The sequence below is a fragment of the Microtus pennsylvanicus genome, chromosome 4 (genome assembly GCF_037038515.1).
Source record: "Microtus pennsylvanicus isolate mMicPen1 chromosome 4, mMicPen1.hap1, whole genome shotgun sequence".
NCBI classification, from domain to species: Eukaryota; Metazoa; Chordata; class Mammalia; order Rodentia; family Cricetidae; genus Microtus; species Microtus pennsylvanicus.
Window position 1 is genome coordinate 39536880 of NC_134582.1, and position 23131 is coordinate 39560010.

At 42.5% G+C, this 23131-nt stretch overlaps 1 protein-coding gene across 2 annotated transcripts in view; it reads left to right on the forward strand.

Moving 5' to 3' along the window:
• Positions 1–23131, forward strand: part of Jakmip2 (janus kinase and microtubule interacting protein 2) — a 150297-nt gene that overhangs the window by 95015 nt on the left and 32151 nt on the right. For both annotated transcript variants that reach the window (XM_075968739.1, XM_075968740.1), the window contains exons 2-8: positions 970–1245; positions 9944–10441; positions 14148–14357; positions 16308–16406; positions 19647–19793; positions 20326–20466; positions 22440–22496. In XM_075968739.1, coding sequence (XP_075824854.1) covers positions 1117–1245; positions 9944–10441; positions 14148–14357; positions 16308–16406; positions 19647–19793; positions 20326–20466; positions 22440–22496 — 1281 coding nt within the window. In that variant the 5' untranslated portion in view covers positions 970–1116. The remainder of the gene's footprint in view (positions 1–969; positions 1246–9943; positions 10442–14147; positions 14358–16307; positions 16407–19646; positions 19794–20325; positions 20467–22439; positions 22497–23131) is intronic.

The following is a 23131-nucleotide window of genomic DNA, read 5'->3' on the forward strand; positions in this document are numbered from 1 at the left end:
AGCTCTGGTCTCTTGTCCTCCTCATTGATGGTAACAGTTGGATGTGCATAGTTTTCTCGACTTTCTCCTTTTTCCCAATGCTGCATTTAAAGACCTGTAGATAAGACGGACCACACCTCCTTCCTCTCCTCTTGTCAGGATTCTGGTTAGGCTTCCATTACCAAGATAAATTGAGCAAGGTCCTCTCCAGCATCCATTTCCATTGTCTCCCCATTCTCTCACCAGAATACCAACATCCAAACCCTTCCCTGCTACATACTCACCAGGCAGGGACTTAGGCTAATGATGAATGGAGGTAGGTGTGGATCAGGTAGATAGATGATAGATAGATAATAGATAGATAGATAGATAGATAGATAGATAGATAGATAGATAGTAGATAGATAAATAGTAGATAGATGGAGGTTAGGTAGATAGGTGATAGGTAGCAGGTAAATGGGGAGTTAACTTATTTTTCTGTCATAGAACTCTGACTTAAAAAAGAAACATATTGTACTAGCAAAGCATTTTAAAGTAACTATAGCAATATTACCTGAGTGAGTGATTCAATCCAAGAATCCACTTAGTTATTCCCCACTGTTCAAGTCTTAACTATTGAATAATATGTAGTATTTTCTTATTTTCAAGGAATGAGTACTAGGTCATCTCCATATGTGTGCCTTTCTTGAAGGACTTTCATGCCCAAACTGTCATTGAGTGACATGGAGAAAGACAGAATAATGGGTTGGTGTTCCTACGAACGGCACCAGGCAATGTGAAACACACGTGTTTTAGGTAACGGATCCTAAGCAAATGGCAATGTAATTGGAAGCATCACTGTGAGTTAGATACAAAATATAGCATCGAGGAGGTTCTGGAGGCTGGAGGGCCTCAGGAGATGGCATTTTCAGCCACTCTGGCTGGGAGTGGATAGACTGGCACAAACCCATTTCTCACCAAAGAGTTACTCTGGTCTCTGTCTCTCCCTAGGGCTTCCGGGGCAATGACTGAGAAGACCTTAACAAGGAACACCACGCAGTAGTTGCTGCAACATCTCACTCCGGGAAATGAAAGAGTAACATGGCAGTGCCTGTTTGAGAGGACTAAAACCCCAAAGACTCCGTTTAGAAAGGAACCATGTCCAAGAAGGGGCGAAATAAGGGCGAGAAGCCTGAGGCACTCATTGTTGCCCTTCAAGCTGCCAACGAAGACCTCAGGACCAAACTCACAGACATCCAGATAGAACTGCACCAAGAGAAGTCCAAGGTGAGTAGGGGCTGCTTGGGGTCATGGCTCCAGCCAGCCCTGGCTGTCTTCATGTGCATCAAACTCAGCAATTCCTTAGAATCATGGGCTTTGATGCCTGCAGCCCAGAGAGAACCATATCAATATAAAATTGCATCATTTAGGTAACTATTATTATAAGAACATTCTTGATCACAGAGTGACAAATGTCTTATTTCAGTGTTTCAGCATTCTCTTCTATCACTGTAGAAAATTTAATTTTACCACAAACCTATTTTACCCCATTTCAAAGAAAATAATAAATAGGCTCAGAATGAGTTGGAGGCTATTTCTTCCCATGTCAACTAAGTTTGGCCATTTTTAGTAAACTCCAATGTGAAGTTTATGAAGGACAGAACTTTATCCCCATGAACAAAGGGAAGCACGTTCTAACTCTTAAAAGGCATTAATTTGTGAATCAGAAATTCGAGGCATTATTTTTTCTTTTTCTTGGAAACAGACTTGGGTGTGTCAGTGTATCTGGCTGTCATTTTGATGACTGATTCTTTTCCTGCACAACCATCTCCCACACATTACTCTGCAAGAGAATAACCTGGGAGAGCCCGGGGGAAATTGAGGTTCCTGAACCCACGAGTCAAGGATTTTGGTTAAGTAGGTGACGGAAGGAAACAGCATAAGAGATTCGGATAAGGGGGACTCCATCCTGAGGACTAGTTTTCATTGTGAGAGCTTTTCCAGGTCTTGCCACAGTCTGGTCCATTTAGTTTCATTTTCCCTGGGGCAAAGTAACATCTGAAGGGAGCCAGGCTCCTTTTAGTAAATGACAAATGAGATTACAGGAATGCTTAGGAGAGAAAAAAAAATAACCCACGAGGTTCCAAAAGAGATCTCACCACTGCCAGTATCCCAGCATCCCACACATCTAAGCTTTTTTAAAATGGACACCTCTTGAGTTCGAATGCAGCTGCCTGTCTTTCAGCATCTGGGACAGCATCCGCACTGGCAGCCACGTGTCATCCCGCTTCCTCTGACTAGACTCTGGCAGTGGGCTCTTAGACAAGAACGCATCTTCTCACCCCTCTCCTGCCCTCCTCCCCTCCGCTTACAATGAGTGGCAACCTCAGTGCAGGCTGTGTACAGGGCAAAGCCTGTGTGCAGCGGAGGGACAGCCGAGGGCAAACGAATCATAAAGCAATTTCATTATAGATAAATATGGTTGTGTTTTCAAAGAGCAGGCTCTGGGGGAGAGAATGATCAAAGCCAAGGTAGGAATTTACACTCTCGGCTTAGCCCCGAGGCCCTTCTGATAAAATGACAATTCAGCTACTGGGAGGGAACGGAGTAAAGCCTGAAATCCTTCGGGCTGGTGGGCCATTGCTCATTTTCCCAGCAAATCACATAACGCTATTGGCATTTACAGAATGTCCCGTGTGAAGCAAACAGAGTGCGTTGTAAAGGCTTTGGTATACTCTATAAATAGCTAGCTACGAGTTGTCCGGTGCACGCTATCTATCACACGCTAAAACATGCGCACTACATCCCGGCTCAGACCCAGCTCTGACACTCAGCACCTGGCTGACCCTGAGCGGGTCTTCACATTCCTCTTTGCTTTCATGCCCTCGTCTGTCAAGGGGCACTGCAGAAGTACCTGCTCTAGATGACTGTGAAAAGGAGGGAAGGCAGGTGGGAGGAGTCAGTTGGCATCAAGCTGGAAAGGGAGCTATGCCATTATCTCAGCCGACCCTCAGTTCCTCCTTCTCAGGTAGGCATTGTTCTTATTTCCATCTGTATGAAGAGAGTACCCACCTGGTGTGTAGGCGGTGCTCAAAACTGCTTACTAAAAGAACCTGCATGACTCTTCAAATGCTTTCCTGGCATCTCTGCGCTAGCATTAATTACTATTGTAGTATTTGGAAAAGAAAGCTCAGGCCTGAGGGAAGAAAGGCCTGTCTTTTCTTTGAACCAACACTCTTGTTTTTGTTTTTTTTTGTTGTTGTTTTGTTTGTTTGTTTGTTAGGTTTTTCGAGACAGGGTTTCTATGTATAATAGTCCTGGCTGTTTGGGAACTGAAACTCACTTTGTAGACCAGGCTGGCCTCAAACTCACAGAGATCCACCTGCCTCTGCCTCTTGAGTGCTGGAATTAAAGGCCTGTGCCACCATGGCCCGGCTGAACCAGTACTTTTAAGCTACTAAGTAGACGACTATTTTCCTGTCTGTGGACACCATGTTCACTGTGGATTGCTATGAGACAAGATACTCACCCACTGGCTTCTCCAGGGAATGTGCCTTCCTTCAGAGCTGGAATACAGTGTTAATGAGCAGCATGGGCGAGGTGGTGAAAGGGATGAAGGGATGGAGCAGAGGACAGGGTTCTGAGGAGCAGGCTGCAGGCAGCCTAGGCTTATGCCTAGCTTAGGAATCTGTGACTTCAAATAGAAATAGAAGCAGTCAATGGACGCAGTCCCTCAGACTGTAAAGCGTGTGACACATGTCCTCTTGGTCCTCACAGGATGTTTGGGGCAAGGGCATCCTGTGGTTCCCATTTTGATTTTGCTGAGGGAAGAAAACGAGCTTCCTTGTGCTCAACTCACTCGCTTTCTGGTGTCAGCAAGTGAAGGCTCCAAAATGGCAATTTTCTTCTAGGAAATAGAAGAGACCAAGAGAATGCCTGAACACCTAACCCCTGCCCATGCCCACCACCACCCCTGAAAAACCACACCCGACCTTCCTCATCCTCCTTCCTCAGAGCTTCTGGTTTGAGGCTCAGATTTGGAGTGTGGTATTCTTTCCTTTCTGGACCTCTGCTGCTGTTTTCAGGATACTAGAGAAGAGGGAAACGAGGGGAGAGAAAGAAAGGGAAGAGAGAAGGGGAGAGGCAATGGGAGGGGAGGGGGAAGAGGAAGGGAGAGCAGGGATTGCTCCCCCAGGTCTTCAAAGGTTTCCCATAAAAGCTGCCTGCTTGCTTCTGTTTCCCCCCTGAACCCTTGTGTCTGAAAGTCCCTTGGCTCAGGTGATAATTCCCGCTGGTTGAAGGAATTTATTCTCCAGGAACATGCAAAGCAGATAATCCGAGCCTCAGCTCCTGAGAGCTTGACACCCCCCCACCCGATAACCCACAGCCCTTTCCTCACCCTGTGATTTTCAATCCTTGACTTCTAAGAGTGCATTAAAAACTCCCGTCACCGCCAAGCTTATCTTGGCACAATTTACACGGGCATTTCCAAAGGCCAGACTAGAATTATGGACAGGAAGCACAGCGTGAGTTCTCCATAAAGCGGTCAGGACTCCTTTTCCTTGTGTCCCACTGAAACCTTTAACACAAGGATTAGTTTTTCTTAGTGATCTCTTCTTCCCATAGAATCTCGAGGGCAGAAAGGATTTGAAAGTTTATCTTCACAGCCTTGTTCAGTGCCCCTTTTCCTTGCCTCCCCGCCACCCCCACTCTTTACGGCAATGTTAATTCCCAGTGTGTTCCAAGTCAAGACCCTACGTCACCAACAGCAGGGAACTTAGGGCATTCCAGGGAAACCCGGGTTTCTCTGGACATTCCTCTCTGTTTGGGGAACAGTTACTACAGTCTTAATGTGGTATTGCAATGTTAGTCATACATTATGGTCATTTGCATTTTTGTTGGTGGTGGCTTGATATAACACTGTATAATATATCACCATATGCAACAATATTTTCGAAATGAACGCGATAGTATCTACTGTTGCTTAGTCACTCTCTTTTGATACATATTGAGTCATCTTCACCACAACCAGATGAGAAAGAGGACATCATCCCAATATGCCAATGGGGAAAAAGGCCTACAGAAGGAAAGGGGTTTGCCAGAAGTTTGAGAGGAGTCAGGCCTGGGCTGTAGGCTGGACTTGGCTCTTGGCCACACCGGCCTAATTTATGAGCTCATGTAGAGATTGTTCCTTACTGTCTCCCCTGAAACTGTACGGAAGCAAATACCACAGGGCTGGCCTGGAGGCTGGATGTACTAATACGTGCAATGCCTATTTAGAACAGGGTCAATTGCAGTAAAATAAACAGAATACTAGCACACTTATGACTGGGCTTAAGCTGTTGCTGCAAAACACCCTCACTATTCAAAATCATTTTCATTTACTAAATAATTTTCAACTTCTAAATATCTTCATGCTCATATTTACATTTTTTACTCAGCAATAGCTCTTTTGTGTCCTCACACATCTCAAGAGTTGTATTAGGATATTTAAATCTTCTGCCTTAATGCCTAAGTCTGTATGAATGAGTCCAGAAAGAGACTACACCACACAACTGTTATGGCCTCTCACACCCGTCCCCCAAATCACATCCTTTGGCTCCCCCTCAAAGTGAAACACTTTCCCCAAAGGAGTTTCAAGGGGAAACAAACAAGTCATGTCAAGAAATCCTGCAAATAGTGGCAGTTTCCATGGCAACTGGAACAAATGTGAACCGTTTCTTTGTTTTGTGAATTCCCCCGAGTGATTGGCACCATGACCAGCTTCTGTTTATGTTAGTTTTCTCCATGGGTTGGAATATATTCTCCACACAGCTGTATTTTCATAACCTAACTTCTTTCTTCTTTTAATCTCCCTTTCTTCCGACATGCATGAAAGATTACTATTTAAAATCCGAGAGAAACAACACAATCCCAGACAGAATCACAAGGAGATGCTATGTTAAGCACCTCGAGAGAATCTGACATAAGTCATTTAGAGTGGAGTGTCTCCTGTCATATCTAATATTGCTCTGTATACCATAGGACTTTACAGTAAGTCATTTTCCCATGCATTTTAAACTGAGTCCTGGAAACATCTATTACAGGCATTTTTTGAACACTTTTTTTAGCTGGCGATACAGAACAGACACCCAGAACACCTTACCCTTTGTCCCTATTTATTATCATTTGTCACTGTCCTGCAAAATGTTTCCCTTGTGACCCTGTGGCCTCGTGGTGATGTCGCTCTTCCCAGTGCTACCACTTACTGCTAAGACAGAGGAGAACCAAGTTCCCGCCACTCAAGTTAAAGACATATTTCTAATGTCTTCTATGCACGCTAAACTCAACTTCTAAATTAGAAAAATAAAATCCCTTCCACTAAAAATAAATACATTATCTAGACAAGAAATCAACAAACCTTCCTACAAAGTGGAAAACACTAAATATTTGAGGGTTGTGGGCCAGACAGTGTCTGAATGTGCTCCATCACTATATCATGAAAGCAACCCTAAGTAATGTCTGAATGGACAGGCACGGCTATATCCCAACAGGTCTTTAATCACAAAGACAGACAGTTTGGCTTACAGGCTCTAGCTTCCTCACCTCCTTCCTGGAGGACATCATTTTCTCTTCACTCTAGAAAGGTGAGAACGAGGTCTAGATTGTCAAGAACAGACAGGCAGCCTGACAATGGGGATGCATGGCTGTAATCACAGCACTTGGGAGGCAAAGGCAGGCAGAGCTCTGTAAGTTTGAAACCAACCTGGTCTACAGATTGAGTTCCAGCACAGACAGAGCTAACAAAACAAAACAAAACAAACAAACAAAAAGCACAGAAAAAAAACCAGAGAAACACTGTCTTGAAATAAGAGAGAGAGAGTGAGCGAGAGAGAAAGAGAGAGAGAAGTAGGCATTCTTATTCTTAGCTGTTAGAGGTTTTGTGATTTACTGTAGTGTCTTACAAGGGATGAGTGGATACGGAGTTACGCTGGTAACTCCCTAAGCCTATGTTTTCTAAACTGTGTGACAGGGCTTATTATTCATGACTCTGCTTATGGGGCTAGCTAGGAAACAATGGCATATGGCCTTTAATTGCACCTGTGCCTTCTTGCTCATTATTGTGCTGTGCCAGCAATCAGCGAATATACAGCCGTAGTCTCGTAGGAGTTGCCACACGGGGGCAGAATAAGAGGGGGTGCAGATGAGAGAGCAGCGTGCACACAACCTATAACATGAAGGAAAATGCACTAAGGACCACCAGAGTGCACAGAGAAGACAAAGATAGTTGACCTGAGCTTAATCCTAGGTAATAAGGTCACATGACAGGAAAGGAGGGTAAGTAGCTGGGCCAGGAGGAATGTGAGATTCCCAGAGAGTCAAGGGAAGGGCCACCAGGGAAAAGCAAGTGTAGGCAGACAGGTACAAATATAAACCAGGAGCAGAAAATAGCATATTCTCTTGTATCTGGAGCACGGGTGGGTGAGGGGAAGGAGGAAGGGAGTCCTCTAAGCCAACCTGCAAAGGGGCTTGATTGGCCCTTTGATTGGCCCTTGATTGGCAAGGTTGAAGTATGTGTTCAGTGTGGAGGAGCCTCCAGGCTTAGGACAGATATAGGAGTCCTGACAGGATGGGGGTAGCATAAAGGAAGTCAAATTTTCCAAATGAACCCCAAAGAACTCTGGAGCAACTCTAGAACCCCAAAGAACTCTGGAGCCAAAAGAAATGGATGGTGGACTCTGCGTGCCAGATACGTGACCTTTGATGAATTTTCTTTCTTTTTTTTTTTTTTTTTTTTTTTGGTTTTTCGAGACAGGGTTTCTCTGTAGCTTTGGTGCCTGTCCCGGAACTAGCTCTTGTAGACCAGGCTGGCCTCGAACTCCCAGAGATCCGCCTGCCTCTGCCTCCCGAGTGCTGGGCTTAAAGGCGTGCACCACCACCGCCCGGCTGATAAATTTTCATATGAATGAAATTTTAACAAGTGAAAGGGATCTATTGCTTTCCCTAAAAAGTCTGTTTAACTTAATTCATACAAAATAGCATCGTTTCAGCATATAGCTATTTAAAAAGGACTACCAAGAAACTCTGTCTTGTGACAAATCTTCCAAATCTCGAGTGTATTTTGCGAATGGAGAAAATTTCAAGTTTATAATATTGCAAGTGTTCAGCACAGCCATTTGAACACAGCTCACAACTGCTTTACCAAGTCCTCTCGGGTTCTCCACCCTTACAGGATAACCACTGTGAGATTAATTATGGTACCTTTAAAACAATAACATGTTCTCCAAACATTACTTCGTTTAGAATATACTGTTCTAGCTGGCGCTAGGTAAGTGGCTGAGGTAAGTGTGACCCCCAGGCTCTCTATACTGTAGTTATGACTACTTTAAAAGGGACTTTGACTCTTCAAACACTGCTAGGTTGAAAATCTCTCAAATTTTGGGAGAGGGGAAACCGCAATCAGAATATATTGTATGGGGGAAAAGGCTATTTTCAGTAAAAATTAAAAATATATTATTATTAAACCTTTCCAACTGGAGAAATGGTGGAGACTCTCTAGGGAATTAATCACTAGGTGATGCCCCTGGGGCTTCCAAATTCTCAAATTCTGTCTCTGTCTCTCTTTCTCTCTCTCTCTCTCTCTCTCTCTCTCTGTCTGTCTCTCTCTCTCTCGTGAGTGTGTGTGTGAAGGAAATGGGGTAGAAGACATAGGCAGGTGACAGCAGAAGGAACTGAGTGGAGGAGGGAATCGCACAGGATCACAGAGGGACCTTTTCATACTAATCAGGTGGCCAGCCACCACATCCCAGCAACCTGTTAAATCAGAGAATTAGGTTGCACAAACCGGCCAGAAGAACTAACAATATCCCTGGAAATGTAAGGAAACCGAGGAGATTATTTCCAACAGAATTCTTGGAAGGTGGAAAGATTGGAAGAAATTCTTACACTATGTGGAGTGTTTGGTTTGGCTGGCAGTAAGGTCAAGGAATAAGAGTGAGACTAGAGAATGACACTAAGAGACCTCCTGTAGCATCCCTAAAGCCCTGTAATCAGAGCAGAACCCACCAGACTTAGGGGGTGTCAGCTGATTGGCTGCCTAGTGTGTCTGTATGTGGATATATACAAGTTGGAGAGGAGAACGTGGTTATTATTCAAAGAAAGATAAAGTCATTGTTACTATAACAATCTTTTGTTTGTTTGTTTGTTTGGTTGGTTGATTTTTCGAGACATGATTTCTCCATAGCTTTGGAGCCTGTCCAGAACTAGCTCTTGTAGACCAGGTTGGCCTCAAACTCACAGATATCCACCTGCCTCTGCTCCTGAGTGCTGGGATTAAAAGCGTGTGGTACCACCACCTGGTTAATCTTCACTTTTTTTAACCTCCATTGTCAGCAGTCTGTTCTCCACCAGCACGTCTCATCCCACATGATAAAGAGGGGGCATCATATAATAACATTTGCACCCATTTGTTTGCCTTCTTACAGTATCACACTTTGAGCTATCCAGAGATGCCCACATGTATTGGTTTGGGTGGAGCCAGACTTGTGCAGGTGGTAGTTGTAAAATCTCCTCCACCAATGGGCGAACCACACCAGCAAAGCTCCCCAGTTTGACTGGATAAACCAGTTGCCTGGGGAATTGTTAAAAGGCACATTCTGATTTATGGGTTTGGTGGGGAGCCGGAGATTCTACAAACTAGCTTCTGGGTGTCTTTAGAGCTGCTAATCTGTGGATCACGTGCTCTTTACAAGGCCAGGGAACATCAAGTATTTGTCTGAACACGCTAAGATAAACATATTAGATGTTTCCCTGTTTTACACACTATAGGCTCTGCTTTAAGGCCGGTGCTTCCTTTTTCTCTGAGCACACAGGAGCTCGGATTTTTTTTTTTTAATAAATAAGGTATTAAGAGATCATAGCAGACTAAGCTGCAAGATCCTGCCTGGGAGCACGAGTTCTCTTTGAGGCTCATGCTTTTTCATCCTTTTCACCCCTCTGCCTCTAGGTATCAAAGCTTGAAAGAGAGAAGACTCAAGAAGCAAAGCGGATTCGCGAGTTGGAGCAGCGCAAACACACGGTCCTGGTGACAGAGCTCAAAGCCAAGCTCCATGAGGAGAAGATGAAGGAGCTGCAGGCGGTGAGAGAGAACCTCATCAAGCAGCACGAGCAGGAAATGTCAAGGACAGTGAAGGTGCGGGATGGGGAGATCCAAAGACTCAAGTCCGCTCTGTGTGCTCTCCGGGACGGCAGCAGCGACAAAGTAAGGACAGCACTCACCATTGAGGCCCGGGAGGAGGCCCGGAAACAGTTCGATGCAGAGCGCTTGAAGCTCTTGCAGGAAATCACAGACTTGAAAACGGCCAAGAAGCAGGTGGACGAGGCGCTGAGCAATATGATCCAAGCAGATAAAATCAAGGCTGGGGACCTTAGGAGTGAGCATCAGTCCCACCAGGAAGCCATCTCGAAGATCAAGTGGGAGTCGGAACGGGACATTCGGAGGCTGGTCAGTAATAATGAGCGCCAGGCAGACACCAGTCTCTGCCAGAGCTCAGTGTGATTTGCTTTGCTGGGTGTTCCCTTGAGAGTTACTATAAACAAACACCCTCGCTTCCGCAAGCTGCGCTATCCAAAGCTCAAAGTAGATTGATAGGTAGTTCTGTAGAAATTTGAATTGTAAAATGTAAGAGTTTTACAGCCCCCATTTTCATAGTAAGTGCCTTCTCCTAAGTGCATAGGTTTCCATGCAGCGACCTGTGTTCTTGGGTATCGTGAAAGATTGTAAAGCACAAGCCATTCCAACCTTAGCTTGTTTTGTGCCATAATTTGCCTGAAAATGGCCACTGACAACATGAAAACATCCTAAGCGATTCATCAGCACAAACATGGAGCTATAAAATCCCTGTTCATTTATAAAACGGGTTCCTTTCCCCCCCAACAATCAAGGAATATTTGTTACGAGCCATTCTGGTTTTTGGTTGGGTGTCGTTCACACATGGCTTACTTGCTGTTACAGTTTTCTTTAGTTCAATCCACACAGAATTAGTTTTTGTTTGGTTGGTTTCTTTCGGCTTTTGGTTTTTAATTTGCAACGCCAACAACCATACAGATATCTCCTAATGCTAAAATGAATAAACTAATGCATGGTCTATGTATGAGCTGTAATGCCCTCGGTTCCATGATCTTAGGAGGAAAATTTCTATTTATGTGTGTACAAAAGTTGAGAATTAACTTAAAGCACTTAGGATGTATTTAATACTGTTTCTCTAAGCCAGTGGTTCTCAACCATCCCAATGCGTTGGCCCTTTAATACAGTTCTTCATGCTGTCATAATCTCCAAACAAAAAGTTATTTTGTTGCTACTTCATAACTGTAATTTTGCTACTGTGATGAATCACAGTGTAAATTTCTGATATGTAGGATATTTGATACATGACCCCATGGGAAAGAGTTGGTTCACTCCCCCCCTCCACTGGGTCGGGACCCACAGGTTGAGAAGCACTGCTCTAAGCTGTACAGGAAAAACTATTCTTTCCCGCTGCGTCTGCCAACCCACAGTAACCATTTCCAGGAATTCCACTTCATTCTCTGGATGATGTCTCCAGGATTTCCACTTTAAGTGGTTCCCATAGAACATTTTACATGTTAAGCCTGTGTCATTTTCTTAGTAATGTGGTGTGATGTAACTGTAAGATGCTGCCTCTGCCATGCTTCCTGGTGGATTTATTGCAGTTTTTTTCTGTTTGACAATCGAGACCAAAGGCAGAGCAGAAAATAGTGGTCTCTGTTCTGCTTTTGGTTTCTGAAATGACCGTGGTTGACGAAGAAGGATTCAAGACTGAAGTGTGGAGCAATCAGGTAGGTGGATTAAAAAGAAAGCCTGGAAGTAAAAATTGTTGCTTGCCTTGCAGTGTAAATCTACCAATTGGTCATGATTTCCCCATCACTTCTTCCCAAGAACACCGCTAAAGTAGACAAAAGGTTCTCCCAAACAACCCCCTGAAATCTAAGCCATCTAAAGAGTGGCCTCAAACATTGGGTGCAAGCAGAATCAGATGGGGTAGTGTTTCTTTAATGTACCTGTCCCTGTCTCCCCTTTCTCATTTTCCTTTCCTAACCCTACCCTCACCCTCATATGCACTTTGGTGCCTGTAGGAAAAGAGATGAGAGCTGTTCTTTCTAGAAAACATCAAGGAATTCTACAATATAGTCCTTCTCATCTAAGAACTGGAGCACCGGCTAATTTTGTAATATTCTGAGAATCAGGTTATGTATTCACAACCACTGTATAACAGAGTCCCCTTCATTGCTCGATATTCTACAAGAACCCACTTTGGAAGGTTCTGGGGGCAGCGGGATGCCAATAAGTTTGGCGCCAATGTAACACAGTGCCTGATAAATGGGCTGTAGGCTCAGAAGAGACAAAGTTAAAGTATCAAGACTTCATCATTCCCAAGGCAGGGGACAATGACCAAATACTGAACCCTTCAGGGTCTCCCCTGGTACCTGGTGATCATGGAACCTACTGAGCACAACATTCTTAGAAAATGAAATAACTTGCATAACTCTAGTGCTTCCAATACTGCAAGGATGAGACGTTTCCATTTATAATACTAGCGATAGTAAGGATAACTCCAAGAGGGTGTTAATCAGCTGGTAGCCTAGCACCTGTCACTAACTAGAAGGCATCACCAGCAACCAGGAAGGGGCAGTTTGTGAGCTGTATCAAACTTCAGCAAACATTGTGTATATCAACTCTGAAAAATGAATGAGCACTCAGTTTAACACACCTCAGCCATCTTCAAGGAGTAGGAAAATGCGGCTGATATTCTCTTGCAGATCAACAGGACACTATCACAATGGTCATCAGTTAGCAGGTGATGTTACAGTGCAGACATTAGTGCAGTGGTCTCCCAACGTTAACCTAAAATTTAGTCACGTGACCTAGAGTCAGTAGCCTGGCATTAGCATGTGTAAAGCAAGGGACTGCACGAGCAGGTGATTCTATGATCTCCTCCTTATCTAAAGTGCACAGCAAAGAAACACACTAAGTGAGTCATTAAATGTGAGAAAGGAGAAAGAAGAATGACATTTGTGCTAAATGTCTTTTCCTATTTCCATTTTAAGTAACCACATAGAATGTATTGAAATGGGACAAAAGGTTCCACCCAGTGTCATGGTTACAGACATTCATTTCATGTATGGTATATTTCTCATCTAAGGACAGCAAACTGATTCCAGCCCAGTAGAACTCTAATCCACTGATACCTGTGCCTTCAAGTGAAAATTAATACATTTGAAGCCACTTCTAAGCTTCACAGAAATGAGTGCCGAAATCAATAACTATATGCTACAGATTTACAAGGAAACATTTTGACTAAAATTAACAGGCATTTTTAATCCCTATTTGCCGAAATCTCGGTGGAGACCTCCAATTGCCATGCGCCGCTTCCCCGTGTCTGCGCTCTGTGCGCTGGCACTCAGTTCGCGAGCTTCGGGCAAGGGGGCTGGAGGTTAAAATACACAAACACACACCAACAGAGAGATAGCAACACGGGTCACCCTTGAATTCCCCAAGAATGCCCCCTTTATTGTGTTCGGGGGCAGATTATATAGAGATAGCCATGCCCCAGCCGAACCCACCAGAAACCACTCTCCTGCCATCAGGAACTCCTGAAGGGTCTCGTGCTCAGAGCAGCTGTAGGCACTCAGATCAGGGGATTACAAGAAATTCAGGATCTGGGGTCTCACTGCTCCCAACACCTATTCTAGTCCCACTGATGCTTTTCCAACAGTAATGGTAGAATGATTGCTAAGGCTAGCTGCCTTGAAGTGTGGGAAGGAAAGGAAAGGCCACACAACAGGAATTATTGGAAGAACCCCCTCCAGATGCCACCAAAATTGACACTTACTAGAAAATCAGTAGACCAGTACTAAGAAGCCTGCAGTTTCTCCAGTTGCAAATTATTGGCTAATAGTATCAATCAGTAATAATTTATTGGTCCCCTAGAAACAGTGGAATATTCTGGATTTATCTTTCTTAAAGCTAGTGATCCATTTTAAATGTTACCTTTCCTAACCCTCCCAGACCATTTCAAGCACTCCAGGGAAGGACAACACCTTCCTTCATCACAAGATGAGGAGGACTTCCCCTAGTGAAAATGGGACTTATGTATGGCATAGTGAAATGTCCTGGGTCTCGTTTAATTCAGATGGATGAAATCAAAGCCAAGGACAGGATCATCTTTTCCCTGGAGAAGGAACTGGAGACTCAGACAGGCTATGTACAGAAACTGCAGCTGCAGAAGGAGGCTTTGGATGAGCAACTCTTCTTGGTCAAGGAGGCCGAGTGTAACATGAGCAGCCCGAAGAGGGAGATTCCGGGAAGGGCGGGAGATGGCTCCGAACACTGCAGCAGCCCGGTGAGTCCATTCGAGTTGAGGTTTAACAACTCCGGAGTCATCTTTTATTTAGCGATCAAGTTCTGCTTTCTCACTTAAGCTATTTTCCTGTTTATAAGAACAGAGAAATCAATTCTCCCTCTGACTATAAAACCAGCAAATATCCTGGGAACAAAATGGGCCGTACTTCATTAGCAGATCACGTGAGAGCTGCAGGTGTCTTTGACTCTTGCTCAGAATTTTTCAGCCTAGTGATAGCTATCAAACTTGAATCTATTATAAGAGCCATAAGTTAAATGATAATATTCGCCTATTGCCAAGATTGGTATTTTCCCTATCTGTGAACAATTGGATTGGAAACTGACCAAAGACTGTTATCATGTACAGTGGTTGGGTGTGTGCCTTTAAGAAAGACGGAATCATCTATAGCCAGAGCACAAAAGCCTCCAGTCTGAATGAACTTGCCACTTACCTCACTATATTATTATCATCTTATATGAGAAATTATTGTCAGAGGTACAATGAGAGACTTAAGTTGGCCTGTAGTGTGCTATCAAATGATTTATCTTCAAAAATATGATGAAAATATATTAATTAGGAACAAAAATGAGTTCCAAAGTATTACTTAGAACAAAGTAGTGAATAGCTCATGAATTGATTTCCAGGACATGGACACACCCTAGTAGTGCTGGGAAGTATATACTGATCTAAGATGTAGCACATAAAAAGTTAAGTTCTTCTTTTAATACTTATATGCAATATAGCATAATTTCCAAAAAAAAACCCCAGACTTTAGAAGTTAGACCCCCCCTTGCTTCAAATTCATTAGCCGAGTGGCTTTATGCAAACCACTTTCCTGTTCAGTATCCTTATCTGCAAGGTGCAGGTCATGGTGGTCTCTGCAAGACTGCTCTCTGAATTAGAAGACACTATATAGAGAAGGTAGAGTATTGTGTTTACTACATGACTAGGCTTTACAGATTTGATTGCTGCTATCCACCATAAGACCTGGGTGAACGCAGATCCACCCCCAGTTTAGCTTGCCCTGATGTGTCCTCTGGGATATGATGACTCTGGGGACTCAGGACGTGTGAATATGTCCATCAACAGTGAACCTCTCTCAAAATGAAAAGAGTAACAGCATTGCAGGCATGTAATCAGAGTAGGCCTACAGCACGGGATTAAGCTGTAACCGCTGTGTGGAAGGTGGTTCATAACAATTGTTATGCCATGCAAAATATTTTCTTCTAAATTATATTATACACCCCGCCTTTCACACGTGAAGGTAATATATGTTCCCTCACAATGACCTTTTTTCTTCTAGAGTATAGAAAAATTCAGAAAACCCTGTGTCTACTTCCTAAACTGCCCCCTCCATGACTAAGTATAATAACAGACAGTTGTCTGTGTCATAGGAAGCAATGGACATTTGTGACACAAGGATATTCCCTGACTTCACACTCACCTTGGTCACAATGCAAACAGCTCTCCTAAAAACTGTTTCAGCCGGGCTGGAGAGATGGCTCAGAAGTTAAGAGCACTGACTGCTCTTCCAGAGGTCCTGAGTTCAATTCCCAGTAATTACATGGTGGCTCACAACCATTTGTAATGAGATCTGGTGCCCTCTTCTGGACTGCCGCAGACATGCAGACAGAATACTGTATATATACTTAATAAATCTAAAAAAAAACAACCAAAAACCTGTTTCAACCAATTGTCACATTTCATGCCACAAGTCTGGGTTCTGCCTGCCACGTGGAATTCATTTGTGATTTTAACCATGCTTAGTATTCAACCCAGCAAAAATGTTGGGAGTTAGAAAGGGTAACTCATTTTTTTCTTAGTAAAAGAACATGTATCTGTTATTTCCTGGGCCAAATTGCAAGAAAGGACATTATTGCTTTCATGAATAGTATTCTAGGCTTTGAAAAGTAATATTTAAGAGATGCTCATTTTAATTCTCATGCGTAGGATTTGAGAAGAAATCAAAAGAGAATAGCTGAATTGAATGCCACTATAAGAAAGTTAGAAGATAGGAACACCTTGCTTGGAGATGAACGGAACGAGTTGGTAAGTTGTAGGCAAACTGTTTTGATTGTGTGTTTTGTTGGATGTTAGGCTATGAAAGCATGCGTTATGTTGCCAATTAACAATGGCACCACTCTGGTTTTTGTACAGGTATCCACCATAATAAGTTTAAAAACATAATTGCATATTATGCTTGTGTTCCTGGCTTCTTTGGCTCAGTAGTTTGCCTGTGAGGATCTCCTTTGAGCTGTGTGAAATTGTTTTCTTTCCTTACTCTACAGCATCCAGTTAACATTATTGTAATACATGCAGCTATTCTTCTGGAACATTTTTGGAGTTTCTAAGCACATTTAGGCTGTTTAGACCGGGACTGCTAGGTATCGGTGGTGAAGAAAAGTGCCTCTTCCCCCTGGGCATAGGAATTCGGATCCTGCAATGTGGTCAGTTGAAATCTGAGGTTGCTCCAACACTTTATGTTCTCAGTGCCAATGCAGGAGAACCGCAGTGTTTCCATATCTTTGCCAACATGCACAGATAGATAATCATTCCCTTTCACCATTTGGCCATGAGGTGTATTCTTATTCTGACTTTTGTTTTGATTTTATCTTTTCTAAGGAGTTTGGGGGAGCTGTCAATTATCTGCTGGCCTGCTGGTCTTCCGGTACAATCTGTCCTCAGCATTTTGTTCTTTCTCCATTCTGCTTTATTTTCTTAATAACTTTAGAACATTTTGAAATTAGATATTTAGACATAATGCTCTGTAGCTTATATTTTGATGAAGTTGTTTATGTAAAAGTCATTTTAGCCTTTCCCTGAATTTGGGGCCATTGTTTCTCTTGAAATCTTATTTTTTGGACAACTCTCACAAGTTTGAAGTGTTATCATGTATTGCTATTTCATAAATAATATCATGCAACTTGTTCTGAAAAGTGTATTGCTTATTTTCTAAACTTCTAGAGATTTTTCTAATCATCTTCTGTTATTAGTTACTTCATAACATTTGCCACACTTTGCAACATTTCGTTGCCATGGGAGTATTACAATATTCTTTCTGGCCATAGCACAGGGTGAGCATATTCTCTTGCTGTCTATTGCTATGCTAAAACACCATGACCAAAAGCCATTTGAGTAGGAAAGGGCTTATTTGGTTTACATGTTCTGTTCAGTCCACTGTGAAGGGAAGTCGGGGTAGGAAATCAAACAGGGACTGGAGAAGAATGGTGCTAACCTGCTTGCTCGCCATGCCTTGCTAAGTTAGCTCTCATATACACCCCAGGACCATTTACCAGGAGTCAATACTGCTCTCAGGGTACTGGGTCCTCCCACATGAATCATTAATCAAGAAAATGTCTCCCTGGCTTGTCTACAGGCCAATATCCGGGGGGCATTTTCTCAATTGAGGTTCCCTCTTCTCAGGTGACCCTAGTTTGTGTTGAGCTGGCAAAAACTAACCAGTCCAGTCACTTTAGAAATATGCCATATTCCCAGGAGAGGAAGAAGTGCTCTGCATCTTCAGTTAAAGTTTTCCTTCATTTGTTGCCTTGTTTTAAATTTTCTATATAGTTCTAATATTTTTGTCTGCTTATTTCTCTCAACAAATATGCCTCTTCTTAGCTTTGTCCATTTTTCCTTATACATATTTAAATTTATGTTACCTGATAGGCATAAGTTAATATTTGATAATGGTTTTAGCATATCGACCCTTTACAATTATAAAATTCTTTCTTTCCTTGACCTCAGGTCTCTCTGTTATTAGTTAAACTATAGCAGAGCTTCTTAGAGTCTACACGAGCCTCTGTTTATTCATATATATGCATACGTGTATTCATGATGGACCATACATGTACAATTTCAGTCTCTCTCATCTATGAAGGCATGTCCTTTTGAGGAAGCACTCTGTTGGGTGCTTTGGAACTGTTGTGATTGGATGCTGTGCTACAATTGGACAGTTCTTTCCCTTCATGCTTATCTGCATTTCCTGTGAATTGTATGAGGAGACTTAAGTACTGAAAACACAGGGCATTAACTTCCAGAAGAGATTATCGCAATAATAAGCCCAGTGAATAATTTCTCTTTATACGTACTCAAACTTTAATATTCTTGATTCAGACACCAAAACTGAAAAGATGTTGTACCAGATTACTTATTAAAAGTAAATCCCATGTTTTTGACATCACCATAAAACTGTAGTTCTCAAACTGAGATTAGGATGGGGCTAGGGAAGTGCTAAGAATTACAAAGTCTTGTTTGTTGTTTTCAATCATAGGCCGTTTTCTCCTTCCTCGGTATCTCCCCAAATCACAGATTTCCACGGAAGGAGTGATGGTCTTTGAAATCTTCTGATAAAAAGAATAAGCTGATCATTACAAATTCAACATAGAAATCTAATCCGTCTATATAGATTGACCTATATAATACATCAACTAAGCAGAAGTGTTTTGAAAATGAAAGGAAGGGCTGCTGATGATTACAAGACAACATCCGTACATTTAGCTTCTAAATGAAAGGCAACTTGGTCATCATATGTCATCATTACAGCTGGCAGGGTGTTACTGTCATCAGCAGGACAAGGGGCAGGGATGCTGCTCAGCATCCTGTGAAATATAGAACAGGTCCTGTGACAGCAACAGAAAAACACATGCCTTCTTGAGGAGATTTCAGTAAGACCTTTGAAGGAGGCAGTGCCATTGCAGAGAATGAGGCTTGGAACCAGATTCCAATGACCATGAACTTCAATTGTGCTTCTATCTGCTGCTGAGCCACTGAGAGGTCCTTGCTGGGTCAGGAAGTGGGTTCAGACCTGCATGGGTAAACGAGGTGAGGGAAGTGAATGGGAGCAAAAAGAACTTTGGGTTTTTCCTGGCCACTTCCAGAAGCAGCAGGAGCATCTGTGGTGCCTCTGTTAAGGTAGCAGACAGGACTGTGTTGAAAAGGCTCTAGAGCCAGGCATTGTGGCTCATGGCCTTTAATCACAGTACTGGGAAGACTGAAGCCAGAGGAGTCTGCCTGTTCCATGCTAGTTAGTTCTACATAGTAAGTTCTGAGTCTACTAGACCTCCATAGCAACTCCTTCTAAAAAAGAAGGAAGTGGGGGAGGGAGAAGACAATAATCATTAAATGAAACTAAAAAGTATTGGTTGGCTAAATGGAGGACGGGAATGTAGTGGTCAATCCCGAGACAGGTCAGGTAATTGAAGGGGTGCTTTCCCTCTTTAACACTTGGCCCTTCCTGCCCTACTTTCCTCAGGACACAAAAATCCATTTTATCTTATTTATTTCCAGTTAAAACGTGTGCGGGAAACAGAAAAGCAATGCAAACCTCTCCTGGAAAGGAACAAGTGCCTCGCCAAGAGAAATGATGAGCTGATGGTGTCTTTGCAGCGCATGGAGGAGAAACTGAAAGCCGTAACCAAGGAGAACTCAGAAATGGTGTGTATCGCAGACGCTGCAGAAGCCGCTGCTTCCTCCCCTGGGGCCCATGACCTAGTGGGTTGTGCTGAGGTTGTTTCTCATATGCTACTTAGACTTCCCCTTGAAGAAGCAAGGAAAGCAAGAGAAGGGGATACACTTACTCTTCAAACACTTACATGTGGAGAAGCAAAGCCTCAGTGTGGCTCCTATGCCACAGTAATATGGAGGGGGTTCATGCCTGCCTTTTAGTTTGCTTGATAGCTGGGAAATCAATATCGTGGCTTGTATTATATATGGATGACTGATATGATCATACATTCCTGAAAAGACTTCCAAGATAAACTGACTATAGAAATGTCCAAAACATTGCCAAGGACTTCAATATAGCAGATAAAATGTACTTCAGGGTTTTAGTTGGTAAATATAAAGGTCTGTCACCAAGAGGGGACAGGATTCAAATTAGCTGGGACCCAATTTTTACAAATTTGCCAATTACTAAAATTGGGGATCTTTGAGGTTTCCACTTGTAATTTCTTCTTCTCCAATTTAGAGAGAAAAAATAACATCTCACCCACCCTTAAAGAAACTGAAGTCTTTGAATGACCTTGACCAAGCTAATGAAGAACAAGAGACAGAGTTTCTGAAACTGCAGGTCATAGAGCAACAAAACATCATTGACGAGCTCACAAGGGTAGGTGTACCCATCTGCAAAGCCCTAGCCATTCTCAAGGACGGGGAGCCAACACCCAACATATCAGGAAGCCCTTCATTATTTTGGATTAACTCCAAATGCCCGTATTCAGGTGTGCAGCATGTAATTATGGACAAGAAACTCTAGCCCAAAACGTTTATATTATTAAACTGATTTACACCTTCCAATTCTAACCATTTGCCAACTAGTCTAGAAGCATGAATATGAGCCTCATTAAGGGACTTTTCAGAGCCATTGTTAGGTAAGTATACAGGGTAGATCTGGGGATCTTATAGTTGCTTTACACTGTCAGTCTCCTGAGCCTCGGCAATTCAATTTTTTGCCTACAAAAACTGGACCATATACTCCTTGTTTCTAATCAGCACATAGCACATAGATACAATCTGTTAAAGGCTTTGTGAATGAAGAACAGCATCAGAATTCTGTAATAGAGCAGGAATTGCAGTCTACACTTTATGGATAGATACTTCCGTTCCTGTTGACTAGGTCCCGTTTGTATCTGATTCAGGTTACTATTGACAGCATAGTAGGATACGACCTCTTGAAGCCTTCAGGCTTCTTCTTCGCCTCTCTGTCTTTATTCTGAGAATGGTATCTTTATTTCTTTTCATTTCAAGAATAATCCAAAGCCTGTAGATTTGAACTAATCATAGGGGTGGGGGTGGGAGCTGTTACACAATAATCTCCAGAATAGGTGAACTTTGTTTCACTGCCATTGGGAGTGAAAGAGTCTACTTCTGTTTGCAATTACTTGCTACTCTCCCTTTAAAAATTGTCCACTGTTGTTGAATGGTGGTGTGCACCTTAAATCCCAGCACTCTGGAGGCAGAGGTAGGTAAATCTTTGTGAGTTCAAGGCCACCATGGTCCACAAAGTGAGTTACAGGACAACCAACAACCAGGACTCTTCCACAGAGAAATCCTGTCTTGAAAAATTTCATCCATTGTTCATATATAATTTGCACCTTTTAGATTAAGAGAGTATACAATGTGTAATTTTTTTTAAGTTTTAGCTATAGTGAGGATCCACAATCAAAATATTTTATATATAAAGACAAAAAGTAGAGTCTAAATGCCAATGTTTTAAATTATATTCAAACGTAAGCTGAAGCTTGGGATTCTCATTTCTACCTTGATAACTCTTATATCTCATGGAGTCACTGGACTAGGGACATACTGACTTTGAAACCCTCAAATTAAGCTGTAGATTTCCTATTGATCAGGTAGCTCCATCTGGCCCAAATTTGCAGTAAAAATATAAAGTCCTTAATGCTTAAATCCCAAGTTGTCCCAATAGCTAGAGCTATGCTCACACCTTACAGGTCGCAAAGTTGCTCACAGTTCGTAGGTATTCACCAAGATTCTCAGAAAACCACAGCCGTGTCTCCTTCAAATAAGCCAGAAGCAAAACCAAGTGACCCCAACAGAGTAGGTGCTCCACTTCCTGCCCCATCCTCACTCAAACTAATCAAGGGACACCTGCCTATGCTAAGAGATGACAAGATGTAAAGAATAAATGTATATTCTAACTAGAAACAATATTTTCTCACACAAATGCAACGTAATTGTGGGCATCGGAGAACACAACTACTCATTATGGGCCCCTGTTTTCAGGTCTAAAATGAAGGAACACAGAACACTTCCTGATTATATAGCAGGAAAATTATAATATACATACTCCAAAAATATAAGTCATGTCCAAACACCACCAAATTTGTAAAATAAAATCATTCTTCAAATAAAAATATATAATCTCTCAGGGGAACACAGCCGTCTCTTTGAAAAACAAAACAAAAGGCCACAGATAGCTCAGCCAGTGAATTCTATTGCCTGGATCCATCCTCAGAGGCTCTCTTGGATCTGATGCCCTCTGTAGGCAGAAGGAACAGATAACAAAACTCTTGAGAGATGTGTGACAACCTTTGATCTGAAGAGTCCTTCTCTGTTTTCTAGGATCGAGAAAAACTCATCCGTAGGAGAAAGCACAGGAGAAGCTCAAAGCCAATCAAGGTAATGAGGAAACTTTTATCGGGCATTTGCCACCAAGAGCCAGGAAGGGAAGGTTTGCCAAGGAACCTTCCTGCAAAGACATGATAGATCAGATGGTCTTGAACTGCGGCAAACCACGAGAACTACTTGTTTTTTATTTGTTTTTTTTTTTTTAAAAAATAATCTCTTGACATTTCTTAGTCTGAAAAATGACTGTGTTGTTGTGCCCTAACCTGAAAAGCTATGACTTCCTCTAAAAGGAAAGCCAGTGGGTTTAATATTAGAAGGTTTTTCTGACAAGTGCGTGGGTTACATCCTAAGAACATGTAAGAGATATACATGATCAATATCTTCCATTGAATCATATTAGTTTATGATATCTGTCTGTAATTGATTGATGTGTTTGCATTATTATCATCTGGAAAGTGTTGATAATGACCTTCTCAGTACACCATTATTTTTATAGCCCCTACAATGCATAGCTCGTTGTTTTGATTTCTGTGTTCGTTTTTTACTATGCACGTCACTTGGGTTGGATGTGGGACTGGAAAACTAGAGTTAAGACCCCATGACCTCCTTAACATGGATGCCTCCATTTTCCAAACCCCTTAGGCCAATTTTAAATACTTAAAAGAGCACAATGCATTGACTCATCA